The following is an 18,110-nucleotide window of genomic DNA, read 5'->3' on the forward strand; positions in this document are numbered from 1 at the left end:
GCACCACGGCGCCGCCCGCGCAGGCCGCCGGGCCCTCCGCGCGCGGGCAGGTGCGCTGACGCGGAAGGCGCCGGCCGCCGTCGCCGCGGGTGCGCTGGGGTGTGAAGTCCGGTCCGCTAATATTTCCATTTTCCAGATGCACACTCATCTGGCCCGAAGGGATTGGCCAGCCAGGAGTAGCACGGCTGCTAGTGCGGACCTGGGGCTCCTCCCAGCTCCGTGGGACTCCTGGCCGGTGACGAAGTCGCCGCCTCTGTGCATCCCACGGTCCGGAGAGAGGGACAGGGGACCCTTCTCGAGTTCAGGGCCTGAGACCACCTGGCAGCTTGGGGCTGGGGCCGGGAAATGGTCTGATCTGCCCTCGTGCCTCCCGAGCGGGCCGTCGCTCAGTGCCTGAGGTCCTGACCGCGTCTCGGCTCCTCCACTGTCCTGCCTGGCCCGCGCCCGCTTCGTCCCGTGCCTGGCCGGGTCTCCCCACGGCCCTTCCTCCTCCTGCCTCGCCTCGCCCTGCAGTGCAGTCCCGCTACAGCAGCTCTGGTGACCTCCTGGCACCGTCAGACCAAGGCCATCCCCCGCTGGGATCTTGCAAGGCTGCACTTGGTGCATAAAATAGGCTCCCACACCCCGCAGAGGCCTTGCCCCGGCAGTCACACGTCCCGGGTCCGCAGTTAGTCACGGCTCTCTCCCTCCAGCCCCCCACTGCCTGCCGCCTTTTATTCCTCCCTGAAACTCATTCTGCCCCCCGGGGCTTTTTACACGTTCTGTTTCCTCTGCCAGGGAAGCTAAGCCCCTCCCGCGGGCATCTCCCTGCCACTCACGTCCCTCAGGCCTCAGCTCAGGTGTCGCTGTCTCTAACAGCCTTGGCTCAGACAGCACACCGTCCGCTCTTCATCTTAACTTGGAGAAACTGACCTTCACGCTTTCATTTTTCCAAATCAATTGACTTACCTCCTCCTCTGTTTCTCTATTTAGGACTTGATTTTGAGTAAATTTCTGTGCCCAAAGTAAAGCGAATATCCTTGCATTTGAGGTTTCTGCTGTTGTTTAGGTCCGTCTTAGCCAGGTGATCTCTCGTTGGATTGTGGCTTTTCTGAGCATTCTTTACAGTCCTGAGATTTTCAGTTTTCTGAACTTTAAGTCACTTTTTTGGTTTCAGGGCACACCAGTTTCCCCGTTACAGAACCATTTATTTTCTTAGAAACCTTGTAAGTAGTGAACAGGTTCTGTATTTCCATTGTTTCAGTAATGGAGTCAACTGTAGTGTAGCATAGTGTAGTGTCTGCCTAGGGACCTCGCCTTTTAAGTGCCCAAGGCGAAACTAGGAGTAGAGATCTGGAGTATTCTAGCGATATAAAAAAAGTGCCCTGGTCATTACTGAAAAGGAATAGTGCTGTTATGCTTCGCTTTGCTTTCAAATTGAAGGGGTAAGAGGGAATTGTTTCAAAACTGCAGGAGAAACACCCACAGCACCCTGGAAGACCACAAAGACCACGCTGCAAAGGCTAACCCAGGTGGTGCATGCATGTGTGCCCGTGTGTTGGGGACCGGGGGTGGGGCTGTGGCAGGTACTGAGAGGAGCAGAGAGCAGGTCCCTTGGAGAAGTCCACACTTAGCCACTAGAGGTCGAAGCGCACAGAAAAACCCCACCTGGAGGCCCAGTGCAGGGACCTCCTCAGCCCTCCCAGGGGTGGGTGGGTGGGGAAGGCACCCAGGCGCCCATTTCTATACATGCGGTTGCTCCCGCAACAAGGGCAGAGCTGACTAGTGCCATCAAATGGGCTAGAATTGCTTCCCACCAGCTGTCCCAAGCAAAGCACGGAAGGAGGGGAACTGGAGGTTGCCTTGGTGTTGAGCACTTACTGTGACCCACGCTGTGCCCTGCGCTTCACCAACATGAGCTCACTACACGTCACCCAAGTCCTGTGGCAGGAGCCTCCGCATCTGAGAGCAGATGAGGCACTCATGAAATCCAGGGTCACAGGCCTGGAGTGTGGGGAGCCAGGACTGACCCTAAGCTTGTGCCTTTCTTGCGCAGGGTCCCACCGACCACCTTCTGTCGAAACCAAACCATCGCCTGTCGTTCCTGGGAAGCTGTCCAGCTAGCGGCACTGCTGGAGAGCCTGGTTCTTGCAAGGCCTTCTGCCTGCACGTCTTTCCCACCTACCCTCTCCTTTCTCCTCTTCTGATCAGACTGTGACTGAGCTGTGCAGGGCAGGGAAGGGACCCGAGTTTGTAAGCAGCCGACAGCCAATGGCTTTCCAATGATCATTTAGTGGGCAATGTGTTAACTTCACTTTATTTCTCTTCGTGCTTACATAAAAAAATCCACACAAATAAAACAGCTCATATAAAGGATCAGTTACCTGATGACCTTTACTCAGGAAGTGAGTTGTTCTGAAACGGCGCTTCACCAGGCGCGTAGTGCCGGGCCTTCGTTCGGGATGCGAGCCAGGATGCTGCCCAGTCCCACACTCCCGCTCAGGCAGCCATTTAAGACGCCATCCTGGCTGGCACAACGTGGTGGTTACACCTCAGCCAACTTTATTTTACTTGGGCAGATATTTCATAAATCAGGCAGCATGCTGAGGGATCAGATCCCAGTTCTGTGCGCCGGGCTGGCCTGGGAGTGAGCCCCGAGGGCAGCTGACTTCTGTCCACAGAAACCTTGAGAGCCCCCACCCCGCCCCCGTCTGTGCCCCAAGCAGGCGGCCCCACCTGTGACGGTTCCCTGCCCACCCTCCGCGCTCTCAGTCTTCTGGGGAGGATGAAAACAAACTAAGCCAAGGTGAGGATGCTGCGAAGAGACACTGATGCGCAAAAGCAAAACCATGAGGCCAGGGGGGAGCAGAACCACAGCGGGAAAGACAGGAGGGTACACCATGCAGCCGCACAGCCAGCTGAGAAAGATGTTCAGAGACACCCTGGATAAAAATAAAACCCACCCAGCTCCCTGTTTTAATGCAGCAAGTAAACCCGCTACACCCCCCCCCCCCTTAGAGTGAGCTCTGCTGGTATTCGTCACGGACACTCACGGTGCGTTCACATGCTTTTGCATGAATCAAAAAATGCAGATCAATCTAGTGGCAAAATCATGAGGAAAAATTCTAATTTTTCCACAAAATACAGAAAAGTTTAGATTATTAAGGGGACAATAATTGTCTTCAGCCCTATATAGAGCTTTGGTTGCCAAATTAAAAAAAGAAAAATAATTATCCTGACATAGGATGTTCCAAAAGCCTTTCATGAAAAAGAGACAATTTATTCTATGTTTAATAAAACGTTTATTAAGGTGGTAACACAAGATAAATCATGCAAGAGCCCAGTAAAAACAAAAACAAAAAACAAAAAAAAAAGAATATAAGGAATGGTAATTGGTGCTACCAATTTAAAAATACGTAGATCACTTTACTACCCGAGAGTAATTCGAAAAGCCGCTGAATCTGAGCGTGGACACGGTTGTAGCCATCTTTCAGAACTAAACTACACTGACAGGTAAACCCCTGTGTTTTAGCCTCAGGGGCGAGTCCGGGATTCAGAATAATCATCCATGTCCCTTGCATCCCACACTTAAGCAGCCAGAGCCCCTGCCCACCGACTGAGCCCTTCAACAGCCTGGGGACAGTCTCAAAGCCATGCTTTTTAGCAGGGTCAGAGGGCAGGAGGGCAGGTGGGCAGGCACCTCTGGTGACTCCATCTACATTCAGAATCTTTGCGTTTTTGGTACTGAAAACCACAGAACTTGCATGTTGTCCTTACCAGCCTTAAATGTAGTGTTGTGACGTCCAAGGGTGGGATCGCCACATCCGGTGGGAAGAAATTTGAACAGATACACCAAAGTGACCATAGTGTTTCAGAGTTCCAACAAGTATGACTCATCTTTTGGCAAAAAATAAATATAGTGGAATGCAAGTTTGATAGATGGAAGAATATATAATCTACCAACTGTCAAGGAGGACAATTTTATCGCAGACATTTCAACAATGTCAAAGAATTTTAAAAAAAAGTTTGCACAATTTCTCACAAAATCGTCACTTTTGGAACTACCCCAATTGAAGCTACACACTGAATTTATTAATACAGCATTAAGTTTCTTTGTGTAAAAAAATCTTTGTACATAGTAATAAAAAAAGATAAGGCAAGATGCATTAAACAGAAACTTTCTGGTGCTTTCCTCTGGGATCTTACAGAGCCGCTGACTTTGCAACAAAAGAGTTAAGTTTCCAATTTTCCATGTCAAGCATCTCGTGCCTTCGCCGTGGTAAGGAGTCTGTCCGAGCACCCTGAGGACAGAGGCTGGGGTGGTCTTTGGCACTTACGCTGGCAGACTGAGCTTCTTTCCCTTGAGAACTGGAATTCGAGAGAGAGGAGGGGGGAACAACAGGTCAGTGCAGGGAGAAGCTTCCGACTCCCTTCCTCCCGCTCCCAGAGACACAGCAGGCCGGCGCAGCCGCGTACCTTTTGTGATGTACAAGTAGAAGAAGTCGCAGTAGAGGATGGTCTGGACAACGCCGGCCACCACGGCAATGAGGTCAAAGAAGCCCTCGAAGTAGAAGCGCCAGATCCAGTTGACGAGATAGAGCGCGCGGTAGAGGCCCAGGAAAAACAGGTAGTGCGTGGTGATGGTCTCCGCCTCCCCGGTCTTGCTGATCATGAAGAGCTGCGGCAGGATGGCCACGGACTCCAGGTAGATGGAGAAGGTCCACAGGATCTGCAGGGAGACCAGGGCTCCAGTCAGTGCCCAGCGCCCACGGGGTCACAGGAGACACTCCCGCTTCACTGGGCAGCAGCACCGGAAGCCGGGGCCTCTGAGCCCAGGGCGCGACGACTGAGCGATTTCCAAGTCACAGACGTGGCGGTGGCCGCGTTTCAGAAGAACCGACACCCCCAGTGACAGGCCAGGTCACCTCGCCGCATGCTCAGGACCCTGTCTCTCCCACAGGGCACCCTCCCCTGTACAGATCTCTGGGAATCCACGTGGAGGATGTTCCGCCCGGATAAGCGCGTGCCGTCTGGACCCAGGGCCCGGGCCAAGACTGCTTTCTGCAGGGGACCACGCGGACAACCAGGCTCCTCCCACTCCCTCACCCCCCGCTTTCCTCACCAACCGCTCTCCTTTCCAGACTACCCAAACAGTCTGTTCTTCTTATTCTCTGGGCATTTTGGCGGGGTTAAGTCAAAGGAGTGAGAAACGGGAGCTGTACTTACACACTCTGCCCAACACGGTACTTTATTCTCACTGACAACAGGACTCATGAGTAGCCCTTGGTGTGTTTTAAAAGCCCACGCACCCCCAGCACCCACCAGAGGACCAAGAGCAGCGCGGGCCCTGAGCCCCAGGGTGCGCAGGGAAGGGCCCGGCCCCAAGGAGCAGCTGTGAGCCCCGCACTGCCAGGGCGCCAGGCAGACCACGCCTCCTGAAGGCAAGCGACGCAGCGCAGTGGTGGCGCCGCTCGGGGTCACACACAGCATCCATGCGCGACACCGCACGTGAAGGGCAACCAGAGTGGGGTGAGCGTGGAGGGAGGATCCTGTTCATCACGCCCTCAGGCAGGCAGGGCACCGTGTCTGGTACCACAGAAGCCAAGTTTACATTCCACAGGAGTCGGGCAGCGACCTGCCAGCAGATGCCCAGACCCATGGGGGCTTAATTCCTGTCCGCAATTTATTTATACCAGACAGTCTATGTTGCCCCAGAAGCTTGCCAAACTGAAAAAAAAAACCCAGAACAGAGCGACCGCACAGGATAAGCAGACACGTCCATCTCCCCAGGGAAGCGGCCGTGTCCACTAAATAACCGCTTAACTAACCTCAAGAGGAGAGAAGTCATGATTGACCAGAAACGAGAGGCCTCCCACAGGGACTACCAGGAACTCCACTCGGAAGGTATCGTGGTTCCCGTCGTAAGTTGCCTTGAACTTCATGTAGATCAGGTACACAGTGGCGTAGGAGCAGGCGATGTAGATGACCTACAAGGAAGGAAACCAGCAGGTCATCCGTACCTCACAGTGCTTCCAGCTCCCTTGGCTTTCTCCAGCATCTGTGTTTTTTTTAATTTTAAAATTTAAATATAGTAAAATTCACTTTTGGGGGGTATATAGTTCTGTGGGTCATACAACCACAACCACAATCAAGACACAGATCAGGCCCTGGCTGGTGGGGCTCAGTGGATCTACTGCTGGCCTGCGAACCAGAGGGTCGCTGGTTCAATTCCCAGTCAGGGCACAGGCCTGGGCTGCAAGCCAGGCTCCCAGCTAAGGGTGTGCGAGAGGCAGCCACACAGTGATGGTTCTCCCTCTTTCTCTCTCCCTTCCCCTCTCTCTAAAAGTAAATAAATAAAATCTTAAAAAACAAACAGATCAGTACTCTCACCCCACGAAGAATTCCCTCCTGCCACCCCTCTGTGGTCAAGCCTTGCCCCCAGGCCTGAGACCTGGCAACCTGGATCTGTCCTCAGTCTCTGCAGCTTTGACTTTTCTAGAATGCTGCGTAAATGCAGTCATGCGCTGTGTGGACGTGAAGAGCAGCTTCTTTCAGTTAGCGTCATGCATTTGCGCCCCACGCACGTCGTCGGTGCAGAAATGGAACAGGCAGCCCCTCCTCGGTGCTGAGCAGCAAGCGGCCGCCCCCGTGTGGGACCCCACTCCCTCTCCCTCTCACCAGTGAAGCACGGTGAGCGTGGGGGAAATGCTGCTGTGACACCTGTGCACAGGCTCTGCTGTGACTGCCCATTGCTCTTGGGTAAAGATCTAGGAGTGGGACTCCTGGATCATATCTTACATTAAGTTTAAATTTATAAGAAACTGCCTAGGAATGTGTTTTTAATCCCATTTTAAACTATTAGAATGTAGCTTAAGAAAAAAATGAGTACAAAGTTCAATGCAGTTCAAAACCAATGCACTTCCTTCCAGCATCATGATATATACATAGTTTTAAGATTTTATTTATTTTTTAGAGCGAGGGAAAGGAGGGAGAAAGAGAGGGAGAGAAACACTGATCCGCTGCCTCTCACGCACCCGCAGCTGGGGACCTGGCCCGCAACCCAGTTCTGTGCCCTGACTGGGAGTCACACCAGAGACCTTTTGGTTCACAGGCTGATGCTCAATCCACAGAGCCACACCAGCCAGGGCTCCCATCATATTTCTTAGGACTTTTTAAGATTAAATAACGTAACTCATGTTAAACTTTACCGTGATGGTTTTTACTTACGTTATGTTGCGTTAACACCGCACATTCAGACAGCGGCTATGACATTTTGTCTGGTAATTTAACAAAAGCCAACCCAGGGGTGGGCTGTGAAACGCTGCTGGCTGCGGCGGGGAGGGCGTCAGGGGCACCGTGGCACGGCTGTGAAGGGCGCACGGTCACCTAACGTGCTCTCGCCCATCCCAAGGTCAAACGCCACTCGTCCATCCGACCCAAAAGAGACGTTTGACGTTCTGAAATCACGCCGCTTTTCAGACTGGAGGCTTCCGGGCCCAGGAGCCAGGAGCAGGTTCCTCCGGTGCACACAGCCATCGGGGCCGCCCCTGGGGATGGGCGCCTTGCGGCGGCCTTTGGGCAAGTGACTTGGGACAATGGAAGCGGCCATTGGGCCCTCACAGGCCTCCAAACACAGAGACACCTAAGTGTCCCTGCACCTCCTGAGCTACAGCTGCAAACAGTCAATAAGGCGTTAAAACTGTTGGCCATACCCATCCATACACCAAAGAACTACCAAAACCCCAAGATTAGTATCTTATACCGTTAAGAGTTCTCTCCACACACAAACACACGTATATGTGTACATGAATGAAATAACGTGTAACCTACATAGATAAGCAAAATCAATGTACACAGAGGCCTCCAAATGGCTGAGGCACATGGTCCCTGGTCCCCTCCCCAGCACCCAGCCTATGGCCTGTCCAGGTTGCGTCCTGAGGCCCAGCAGCCACTGGGGAAAGCATGTTCTCTCACCGGTGCTTGGCATGTGAAGTCAAACTCGACTTGCACGTCTCTGATTTTTAGGACGGGCTTGGAAACCAGAACCAAGCAGAAGGAACACTCAGAAAGCTAGCTAACCAGGAGGGGGAGGGGGGAAGGGGGAGGGGGGAAGGGGGAGGGGAAGAGGAAGGAGGGAGGGGGGAGGGGAGGGATCCTTGCTCACACTCTTCTAACCTCTGCAGTCCTAACCTGCCTGGACAGGCGGGGACATAGGCACCTTTAAGGCAGCCAATTTCCTGACCACCGGGCTCCCACCACTTAGAAATGAACAATGCAGTGATCCCAGGCAGCCCAAATTGGCTTTGTAACGCAGACGACAGGCTCAGATGTCGCGCTGGCGCCTCTCACCTGTGCTTGGGACAGGCCTGTGGACACTGAGCACCAACAGGCTTCAGCTTAAACCTTAGTTCCTTGGTTGTGCCGATAACCAAGTGCCTCCCACAGAGCCCAGCACACAGGTGCATGTCAAGAATGGATGGATGAATGAATGAATGAATGAATGAAAGAAATCAGACTACTTTATACACCCAAGAGCCCCGCTCTCCTGCACAGCACCTGCCACACTCAGCAGTGGGATGGCTGCTCCCCCGCCAGACCATGGCTTCTGCTGGGTTTCTGCCCTGCCCTGGGTGCCCTGGGGAGGGCCCTCCCTGCCCCGGTGGGTGTTCGATTCTGTGTGACAGAGCTGAGGCCTCTCTGAGCGTGGAGTGGGTACCACCAAGTGCACACAAGACGCTAGGTGTATGCAAACACTCCGCATTTTAACAGCCACACACCTGTCTCTGAGCGGCTTAGGGAGAGTACACGAACCCCAAAGGTACCACGGACACCAATGCTGAGGATAAACTAAAAGGTTTCAGAAACCTACTTAGCCATGATGGCACGGATGTCACTTCAGCTTGGCAAAAACAGTAAAGATGGGACACACAGAAGCTCGAGGAACATGAGCTTAGTGGGAAAAGCAGCAAAGCAGCAGCGACGGACACTGCCCCTTGGCCGCAAACACGGGGGGCGGGTGGCGCCTGGCTTCCACCCCTCGCCCTGAACCCTGGCGTCTGGGCGCTCCCACCGCTTAGAAACATAACAGTGACCCCTCCTTCTTACAGGGTGTTCAAGGGCATTTGGAGCTTGTCACACTGAAGAGATTAAGATCGAGCAGTTTCTAAGTGCAAAGCATTTCAGTAAGTAGATGTTGCTCTGGGGTGGAAAAAATACACTCGCTGGTCAGCTTCCGTGAGCCCGTGATTCACACAGGAAACCCACTGGGCACCGCACCTACCTTCATAGAGGTGTTATACAGTGAAATAAACGAAGTAAAGAGATCCAGGTAACGGGTAGTGAAGACCAGTGCAAAGAGGAGCTGGCTTTTCCCGGAAATACCTGCGGAAACAGAAGGGCAGCGTCAGGCAGGCCTGGAGGGCCGACCCCTGCGGGCAGCGCTGCGCCTGAGGCGGGCGCGGAGTGAGGCGTGGGGCTCAGGCCGCTGTCTGCGATGGTTCTGCAGGGGGGCTTTGGGGTCTCTCTCCCCTCACGCCCTTGACCACGCTCCTCGGGGCAGGGTCTCATAGCACCTGCCTGAGTGGGACGGGGGGGCCACAGGAAAGGGACTGCATCATGCCAGAGCCAACATACCGAGATGTATATGGTTCAAAGGAACACTTACTTCTCAAATATGTCACTTCGGGTAGGAATACGTCTATTTCAAAAATTCTGCCGTTAGTGTTGAAGCTTGTCTGCCCCCTTTCCACTAGGACACACCCCCCGGTGCCACACCTTCCGAGGGGGGAGCTGGGAGCCAACGGCCGCAGGGAGGAACACCCCTGCATCAGGGAAGGGGCTGTGCGCCAGCCCCCGGTGGGGCCGCCAGTGACTCCTGGGACGGCAGCATTTACTTGGACGGGTTACGGTATTTAGAAGTCTCCCCCTCTTGGATTCATCACACAGCCACCTCACCCCCTCCCCGCAGCCAGTCCTCAACGCAGCCGTCTTTGTATTTGCACTTCGTTTGCATTTTTTATCACCTTGAAATGGTCCCAGCCCCAGAGCACCGCTGGGGCCCACCGGACTCAGCGGGGCGGCCTAGGTCACACAGCGCGCACGGGGCCTTCTCCATACCCATGTCTGGCCAAGTATTTGTGACGAAGGACGAGCACTATGGGCTCAGGCGCTGGAGACGGGCAAATTCACTGAGAAAACTGAGCCTCACCAGAGGTCAGAACCCGCCCACCCCATCTACGCCGCAGACCTCGCACTACTGGGCTTCTTTAAGCGGGTGTTTAGCAGACATGTCACTGCACCCAAATTATTAGCACTATGTCTACAGCATGTAAAAGCCACATTTTACATAATAATAGCTTACAGAACAATCTTGCAGTTTGTTGAAATGAAATGTCGGGAGCTAAGGATGTTACTTTCTGTGTTTAAATAACTGTAGTTCCAGTCTATTCACAAAAACGCCTCAGTCGACAGTGAAGCCGGATCCATCAACAGTGGCCGATCTCGGGCTAGGGGGAGACGCAGACAGTAACTCCGCTCTTCTGCTTCTCCTCCCGGAGGCGAGGAGCCTGACTCTCCCACCAAGGATCCACGTTCCAAAGGAGAACCAACGAGGCCACGGCTGACACAGAAAACATAAGAGAGGAGACAGGACGGGAAGGGGGAGGACAGGGGACAGACACCCGATGTCTGTCGGAGCCTTGAGAGAGAATTTTCAGTTAACTGCCTATCTGCTTCATTCTAATATTTTAACTATAAAAATTATAGGACACATATGAGCAGACCTTGTGCAATGGGACTTCAAAAGCCAGGCAGGTTTGAAATTTTGTCCTATTTTCTGCGTTCCTCTAGATCAGGGACCATCGTGTCACACTGACCGCTCCCCTCTGTGACCCACATATCACTCCCTCCAGAAGTCACGTATGAAGACCCGCCCCTCAGGGTCTGGCGGACTGGCAGCCTCCCCTCGTCCCCAGAGGCCAGGACGCGCCTATTTCCGTTCGGTGTCATGTGGGCCGAGTGCCGGCCTGACACACAGCGGGGCTAAGGACAGAGCTGCTGAATGAATGCACAAGCGGACAAAAGAAAACGGAGCTCGTTTTATCTCCATGTCATGGGGCAAATTTGCCTTTTGTGATATTTTGGGATCATACTTCCAAGAGTTTTAAGTCATACTGTGTCTCTGCGACTGTAACTAGGTAATGTACTCTGGGCTCTGCCCTAATTTACTGCCAGCCGGAGGGTGGGAGAGCCCCTGAGCAGACTGTGGGGCAGAGGACAGGGACGGGCAGCGTGCGGCCTGGAGCTTGTCCCATGGGGCAGAATCCACGCGGGAACGGCCATGCCGGCATCTGAGGACGCTTACACAGTGCTACCTTGTTCTTCCTGGCCTGGGACCCTGACTAGCAAGGAGCAGCTTTCTCCTTTCACACAGAAAAACGGTCCCGTCTTCACAGGGAGGCAGGGATCCCAGCTGAAGACAGAGGGAGGGGCAGGAATCTTCTTCCAGGGACACCTGTTTGGAAGCCAGAGGAGCTCCTAAGATCAGTTTCTTCTTGTTTTGAGCCGAAAGCATGTGAAGGCCATCAGCTCTCAAGAACACTCACTCTATAGGTGTTCCATGCGATTTTATTAGAAATTCGAACTGGGCTATAACACATGAAACAAAAGGCAAACGGACCTTTTTTTAAGTCGCCTCCCGCCTGCATTTCCGGTGCGACCTTCCAGGCCCTGTGAAGCCCCTTCCCTGGCTCGTCCTTCCTAACGGCTGCAAGGCGCTCCAGGGTGCGGCCGTGCGGCACCTGCGCCACCGCTCCACGAACGGGCATTTGGGTCGCTCACATTTTGTCCCTAACTCTGCACGGACACCTCTGTATCTACAGTGTTTTCTACTTACGAGATACAACGAGCATCTTTATAACTCCAGTTCACCCACACACATTACAACTTCTGTCGTTCAGACTCCCTAGGGTGCTGGGACAGAGTGGGCACAACTGTAAGTGTGGTACACGGTCCGACCGCCCCAGAGAGGCGGCGCCCAGCGACACTGTCATCGACACCCGGTGAGAGCGCCCTTCCCTCCTCTCACGGCCTGCCGACACGGGCGACACGGGCGACACGGGCGGAGGCCAGCCTCACGCCCCCAGCCAGGGCACGGCTGTTTTACCGCCCGCGTCCCTGCGAACCAGCAAGGCTGGGCGCTCTTTCGTGCCCCGCTGGCCCTCGGTTACTCCTCTGTGAACTGCCAACTTGTCCATTTTTCTAGCAGGTTCTTTTTTAATTTGTAGGAGTATCTTATTGTGGGTATTAAGCCTTTGTCGCTGAGCTGTACTGCAGATCATTTCTCTCAGTTTACTGCTGTTTAACTTCAATGATCCCCCGCTTCAGGTCACTTGGGGAGACGTACCACCTTGGCTTCCCCACCCGCCTGCCTGGTGCTACCCAGGGCCGGTGTGCACGTGCGTTCCGGCCAGCTGCTGTGTCCAGGGGCGGGGTGGTACACCCTCCTCCATGAAGGTCTGTCCGTGCCTGTAGCGAGGTCAGGGAGCCTGCCTGGGGTCCTTCCTGCCGCTTCACGTCCACGGGACTGACTGCTTGCACGGTTCAATGCCTGTCCTTTTGTCTTTTTACATACACCTTCTTACGGCAGCTCAACAACAGCTTTCTTGAGCGCAGGAACTTTGATACTTACAAGTGGCTGCTCTGAACTGGGTCCCCACGCCTTGCACACAGTGGGTGTCAGTAAATGTTGGAGAGCAACGAAGACTCAAGAGACTGGCACGCAAAAACCCAGAGGTGACAGCTGCTGCAAAGAGGGAGCCGGGAACAGGACGCAGAAGCTTCCTGAAGTACTCAAGGCAAGAACAAAAGACTAGGTGTTCTCCATTCACTTCTGAAATAAACTGCAACCGTGAGCAAGGCAGGGACAGCGGACAGGCCTGGCGCGTGGGGCAGGAGGAAACGTCCCCACTGCACGTAACCACCAGCTAAGAACCACAGGGGGAGGAGGGAGGGACCGGCGAGGACGGGTTCCGCTCGTGATTTCGGCGTCACAGACACAGCACTGTTGACAACCCTCAGCCAGCGGAAAACGCAGCGCCCGGCTCTTCCCCCGCAGACCCAGGCCTGGCCCCCCGAGGCCCGCGGCCCAGCGCTTGGGACGAGGATGAAGCAATAACCCAGGCGCCCTGTGGATCCCGTTGCAACGGTGGCTCAGGGACACGAGACACTCGCAGTTCACTCAGACACCCCTTGGTGGTGACCATGGCAGGCACGGGACAATGCCAACTCCCAGCGAGCGACACCAAGAGCGGCTCCTCTGCCCCCACGTGCACAGAGGTTCTGGAAAGGTGGCCATTCCCCAGCCAGATTGCCAGGAGAGGACCTCGAGCCCCCAGTGGCCGGCCTGCCCCCCCCCCCCCCCCCCCGCCACAGAAGAGAGCCCTGCGGAGCCGGCGCTGCAGGCGTGTTCGCGACAGGTGCCACATTCCTGAAGAGAACCCCCGTATTTCACAGCGAGAAACACAACCGGGACGCACATGTCTCCTATTCCGGTTATTTGAGAAACTCATATCAAATTCTTCTTCTTTCAAAAGGCTCTAAACAACTTTTATAATTCGGGGTGGAAAAACAAAGCAGCTAGTCAAATTTAGCATTTAGTTCTGAATAATGTTGGCGATTTTGATTTTTAAAAGGCCAGGCACTCTCCAGTGTAAGCCCTAAAACGCCCAAGTCTGACGGCGAGAACCGCAGGAACACCTGACGGCCACGCGGGGACAGAACGCACCTCCTCATCCTCCTCACCGGTGCGGCGGAACTGTTTTATATTTTCCTAAACGCTCCTAAATCTCCCAAAGGAAAACAGTGGCTATGAAAAAGCAAACCGACTAAAGGGAAAAGGGACGCATGAGCGTGGGCCACAGCGTGGTGACTGCTGTGTGGGGGAGGGGGCCGAACGGTCATGGGGAGAAAAACACAAAAAAGACTAAGTCAGAAGAATCTAAGGAGCAGACTTTCCTGTCCGGGGCCGCCCCGACTGCTCCCCGACACCTGAGTGCAGATGCGCAACTGGGGGACAGAGCTCCAGCTTCCCAACTTGCCAAGGGCAGGAGTTCCGAGGAACACGTGAAAGAAGATGAAGAGGCTCATCCAAGAGTTTTGGAGCAAAAAATAAAGATTCAAAGTAACATTTCCTGTGCGTGGGGGGCAAAGTGGGTGACGGAGTCCCAAAGGCAGAAGCTTCCGTCCCGGGGACGTGATGCGCCGCGTGGGGACCGCCGAGACCGACGCCGCTTTGTCCGTCTGAAAGGTGCTCATCACAAGGAAAGAACTGTACCCCCTGGGGTGACAGATGCTAACCAGCCCTCCCGTGGTCGTTACTTCCCAAGTGCACACGTCTCACACCATGTGTTGCACACCTACTACCCACACAAGGCTGTGTCAGCTATTTCTCAACAAAGCCGGGGCGGGGGGCCATTACCTGAGCACGACGAAAACGACCTAAACGACTGGGCTGGCATCCAGTGTGTAAACTGAGATCACCTCGGACAAGACAGCCGTTTCTCCAAAATCGGTTCCGGGACTGGGTCTGCCACTCATTTTCTGCCCCCCCCAGACCCAGGCCCCGCCTCCCCGGAATGGACAAGAGCACCCCCCTCACAGGTCACTTTGAGGACGACGTGGGGCCAAGCCACGCAGGCACCGAGCTCACGACCTAGTGTCCAGCCAGCGCCGAAATGCCAGCTGCCCCAGCCGCTGCCACCGCCCTGGGGTCCCTGGGAGTCACACAACGGAGCGCCTCGCAGCCACGCGCGAGCGGGGAGGTCCCCTCCGAGCCTGACACCCTGGTTCAGCCCCTGGACTTTGACACGGCCACTCTGACCGCTCAAAGGTCTCCTCTGGTCTGGCCTACTTCCGGGACCTCAGCTGCGCCCGGGAGGGAGGGCAGGCCTGGGCATAGCCGTCAGGGGCGCGGGGCTGCTGCAGACGCGGGCCTCCCGGCAGGTCGGTCAGGCGAGCAGCGTCTCCGCCACCCGGGTCCCTCGGGACTCCACCCTGCGCTGCCTCCGCAAAAACCAAGTTCTTGAATTCATCCAAAGTCCCTTCGCTGCGGCCGTGGCCCCAAAAATAAGTTTAAGAAAGCGTTTTTCAAAAGTCGCCGTTCTGAAATTTCTAGGGTTCATAAAATGGGAAGCCCCACGGCAACAAGGGTTGCTCGCTGCCTCCCGGCGCTGCCGGCAGGAAGATGTGGACTCCCGAGGGGCGTCGCCAAGTCCCCGCTGACGTGGAGCGGGGAATGCGGGGGACCGCGGCGGTGCCCCGCGGACGCCCCGGGCCTGAGAAAACCCGTTATTAGACGGAGACGACGAGCCCGACGAGCCGGTGCGTCTCTCACGGCACCATTAACTGTCCCCCAGAAGTGCGCCGGAGACCTCCCCGCGCTCCCCCCGTGGCAGGCGGGGCCCTGGACCCAGGGCTGGGGGGAAGCCCGCAGAACCCTCGGACAGGCCGGGCCCGGCCCCCTAACCTAAAGGGCCGGGTGCGCGGCGACCTCGCCCCACGCCCGCCCCACCTGCCACGTCAGGCCGAGCCGGCCACGGTCCCTCGCGCCCTCCTCCCGCCCGTCCCGCTGATTCGCGGGGTCCTCGCACCGTTGGACCCCCGCCCAGGCCCCTGCTCAGGCCCGTGGAGCGACGCCCACTGCAGCCGGGGCCGGGGGCACGCCCGGTTAAGCCCGCCTCCCGCCCCACCGTCCAAACTTTCCGGGCAGAGCAGGGCTCCCCGCGGTCCGGTCGGCGCCTCCTGCGCGCAGACGGCTCGAGTTCGGGAGCGGACCGAGTGTGGAGTGGGGCCCAGGGCGCGACACCTCGCCCCGGCCGGAGCGCCCCCGCGGAGGGGTCGCAGGCCCCCGAGGTCCCGCCACCCTCCAGGCCGCCGAGGGGGCGTGTCCGGCCAGCGCCGGCCCGCGGGCCGTGGAGCGGCCGAGGGCGGCGAGTCCTCCGGGCAACCCGGCCCCGCGCCCGAGCCTTTGCGGGCCCTCGCCCGCCGCTCACCGGCGCAGGAGCGCGTCTTCCAGATCTTCAGCAGCAGGATGACGATGGCCGCCAGGTGGGACAGGTCCCCGGTCAGCCGGAAGATGTTCATGGCGGCTGCGGTCTGCGCGGCTGCCCCGGGGCTCGGCGGCTTAGGCGGAGGCGGCGGCCACCGAGAGGAAGCGGCGAAGATGGCGAGAGCTGGCGCGACGTGGCCGGGGACGTGGCCAAACTGCCGGCGCGCGCGCGGGGCAGCCTGGGAAAGCTGGCCGCCGCCAGGCCCCGCCCCGCACCCGCCCCTTAAAGGGGACGCGCCCGAACGCGGGCCGAGCGACGAGCGCTCGCTCCCTCGCTCCTTCCGGAGGACCCCCGACTCCTCTCCAACTTCCCCCTGCTGAGTTTCCGGCTTCTCCTCGGGTGCCAGCGATTTCCTTTAATTTTTGAAATGACACTCCCTTATGAGCGATTTTTTTTCTCTCCCACTAATCTTAAGAGCTGTATGAAAAAAACGTAAGAGGAAAATAAAAACTGATCCGTGATGGCATCACTTAAGATAAGGTCGATATTGGGGGGCGTCCGGAAGGATGCGGCTTGTGGGAGAAGGGTCTGAAGGTTTTATCATTCTGGTGACTCCCTTTGAGAAAGAGTGCAAAATTAGGTAGAAAAGTGAACAATTCTATGGGACGAGAGACTAAATCACAAGAAATTACCAACAGAATGAAGCTGACAAACAGAATCCTGACCCCCTTGGTCTGTGGAACAGCTTTTGGTTTCATGGTGACTTCACAGTCTCCCCACAGAAAACTGTGTGGGTCCTGCCTTCCTGTGACCAAAGGGCTCATTGGGGGTAAATTTCCTTAAAAAAGGACATCTTCAAAATAAGGTCATCAACATCCCTCCATCCAGAACTGCCAACCAGCCCCCAGCCCCACTCCCTTGTTAACACTGAAAACGAATCAAGTCCCTTTTTAGGGGGTCCCGCATACCCCAGAGTCGAATGAGTGCGCCAAACGACGCAGACGTTTTATTTAATTACAAACTCAAGCTGGCCTCCATCTGGCTCACAGAACTGATCATCTCTTTAAAGTTTTGAATTGGTTGCCAACATTTTATCAGGACATGTAAAATAAAAAATCTGGTCCTGGCTGGTGTGGCTCAGTGGGATGGGCATGGTCCCGCGACCCAGAAGGTCGCCAGTTCGATTCCCGGTCAGGATATATGCTCGTGTTGTGGGACATATACCATCGAGGAGGTGGGGGAGGGGGGGGAGGGGGAGGGGGAGAGAGAGGCAACAGATCAGCGTTTCTCTTCCTCTCTTTCTCCCTTCCTCTCTGTCTAAAAATAAGTAAAAATCTGGGTGTCTGGCTCCTCTGAGGTCTGAAGGTCAGGCTCCACATGGAGTGCCTTCCCACGTGGAAGTCCGTGGCTGGAGGGATCGAAGGCTCCCCCTGCAGATGGCACCCACCTTCCAAGCTACTCGGTGCCCAGCCCTCCCTACTGTCTCTCCGTTGTCCCCGTGTGTCAGTTACCTGACATCCTTGTCCTATGCCACTGTTTCCTCACCCCGCCCACCTCATATCTTTGCATTGCTCATCGGGCCTCTGTGGACTTTTACTTTGCAACCCTGGTTTTAAGGGTCTGGATGCAGGAGGCCAAGCTGTCTTACAGAAAGGAGGCAGGAATTCTCTCAAGCAACGTGGTAGCCCCCTACCTGGATGTTATTCGGTTTGATTGAATGGGCAGTTATTGAGCACTAGCTGTGTGCAAAGTCTAGAAACAGCCAGGCCCACAGGAAATCCAGTTAATGATAGGGTGATTGGTGAGTAGACACCTGGCAACTAAAGCCTGGGCGTGTGAGCATTTGCCAAGGGAGGGCCAACAGTGCCCAGTGCTATTTTAATAAAGGTCGATTAAGATAAGGACAGCAGGCCCTCCCTGGAGCTGCTGGTCAGAGGCAATAGCAGGTTTGGGGGGGGGGGGGAGGTTGGGGAGATGAGAGAGAGCCAGGCTGCCACATGCTGAGAGGCGCGTGGATGGTGAGGACACAGCCAGCCAGTGCAATCGACAGCCTGAAAAATCTGACTCTAAAGGGCACCAGCCACT

At 55.7% G+C, this 18,110-nt stretch overlaps 1 protein-coding gene and 1 long non-coding RNA gene across 3 annotated transcripts; one reads left to right on the top strand and one right to left on the bottom strand.

Annotated features, from left to right (window-relative positions):
• Positions 1 to 148: 148 nt before the first annotated feature.
• LOC150001065 (uncharacterized) lies at positions 149 to 2,360 on the top strand. 2 transcript variants are annotated; one of them, XR_016513346.1, is made up of 3 exons: positions 149 to 660; positions 1,453 to 1,511; positions 2,036 to 2,360. It is a non-coding gene; the product is annotated as an uncharacterized LOC150001065 (long non-coding RNA). The 2 variants fall into 2 exon arrangements; XR_016513347.1 differs by having other exon boundaries at positions 149 to 600.
• A 1,785-nt stretch (positions 2,361 to 4,145) lies between these two features.
• Positions 4,146 to 16,252, bottom strand: KDELR2 (KDEL endoplasmic reticulum protein retention receptor 2). The gene is made up of 5 exons (XM_090288628.1): positions 16,029 to 16,252; positions 9,260 to 9,360; positions 5,808 to 5,966; positions 4,456 to 4,708; positions 4,146 to 4,347 (listed from the first exon to the last, which is right to left on the bottom strand). Exons 1-5 carry the CDS (start codon positions 16,117 to 16,119, stop codon positions 4,313 to 4,315), a joined length of 639 nt encoding a protein of 212 aa, XP_090144754.1. The 5' UTR covers positions 16,120 to 16,252; the 3' UTR covers positions 4,146 to 4,312.
• Between the last annotated feature and the right edge of the window lie 1,858 nt (positions 16,253 to 18,110).

Source organism: Furipterus horrens, unplaced genomic scaffold, assembly GCF_987537825.1.
Source record: "Furipterus horrens unplaced genomic scaffold, mFurHor1.1.pri manual_scaffold_10, whole genome shotgun sequence".
Classification (NCBI taxonomy): Eukaryota; Metazoa; Chordata; class Mammalia; order Chiroptera; family Furipteridae; genus Furipterus; species Furipterus horrens.

Coding starts and splice junctions, on each gene's coding strand:
- KDELR2 (XM_090288628.1), bottom strand. CDS start 16,119: ATGAACATCTTCCGGCTGACCGGGGACCTGTCCCACCTGGCGGCCATC. Junction 5,967..9,259: donor TGTATAACACCTCTATGAAG/GTAGGTGCGGTG, acceptor CCTTCCTTGTAG/GTCATCTACATCGCCTGCTC. Junction 4,709..5,807: donor ATGACTTCTCTCCTCTTGAG/GTTAGTTAAGCG, acceptor GTCTCCCTGCAG/ATCCTGTGGACCTTCTCCAT.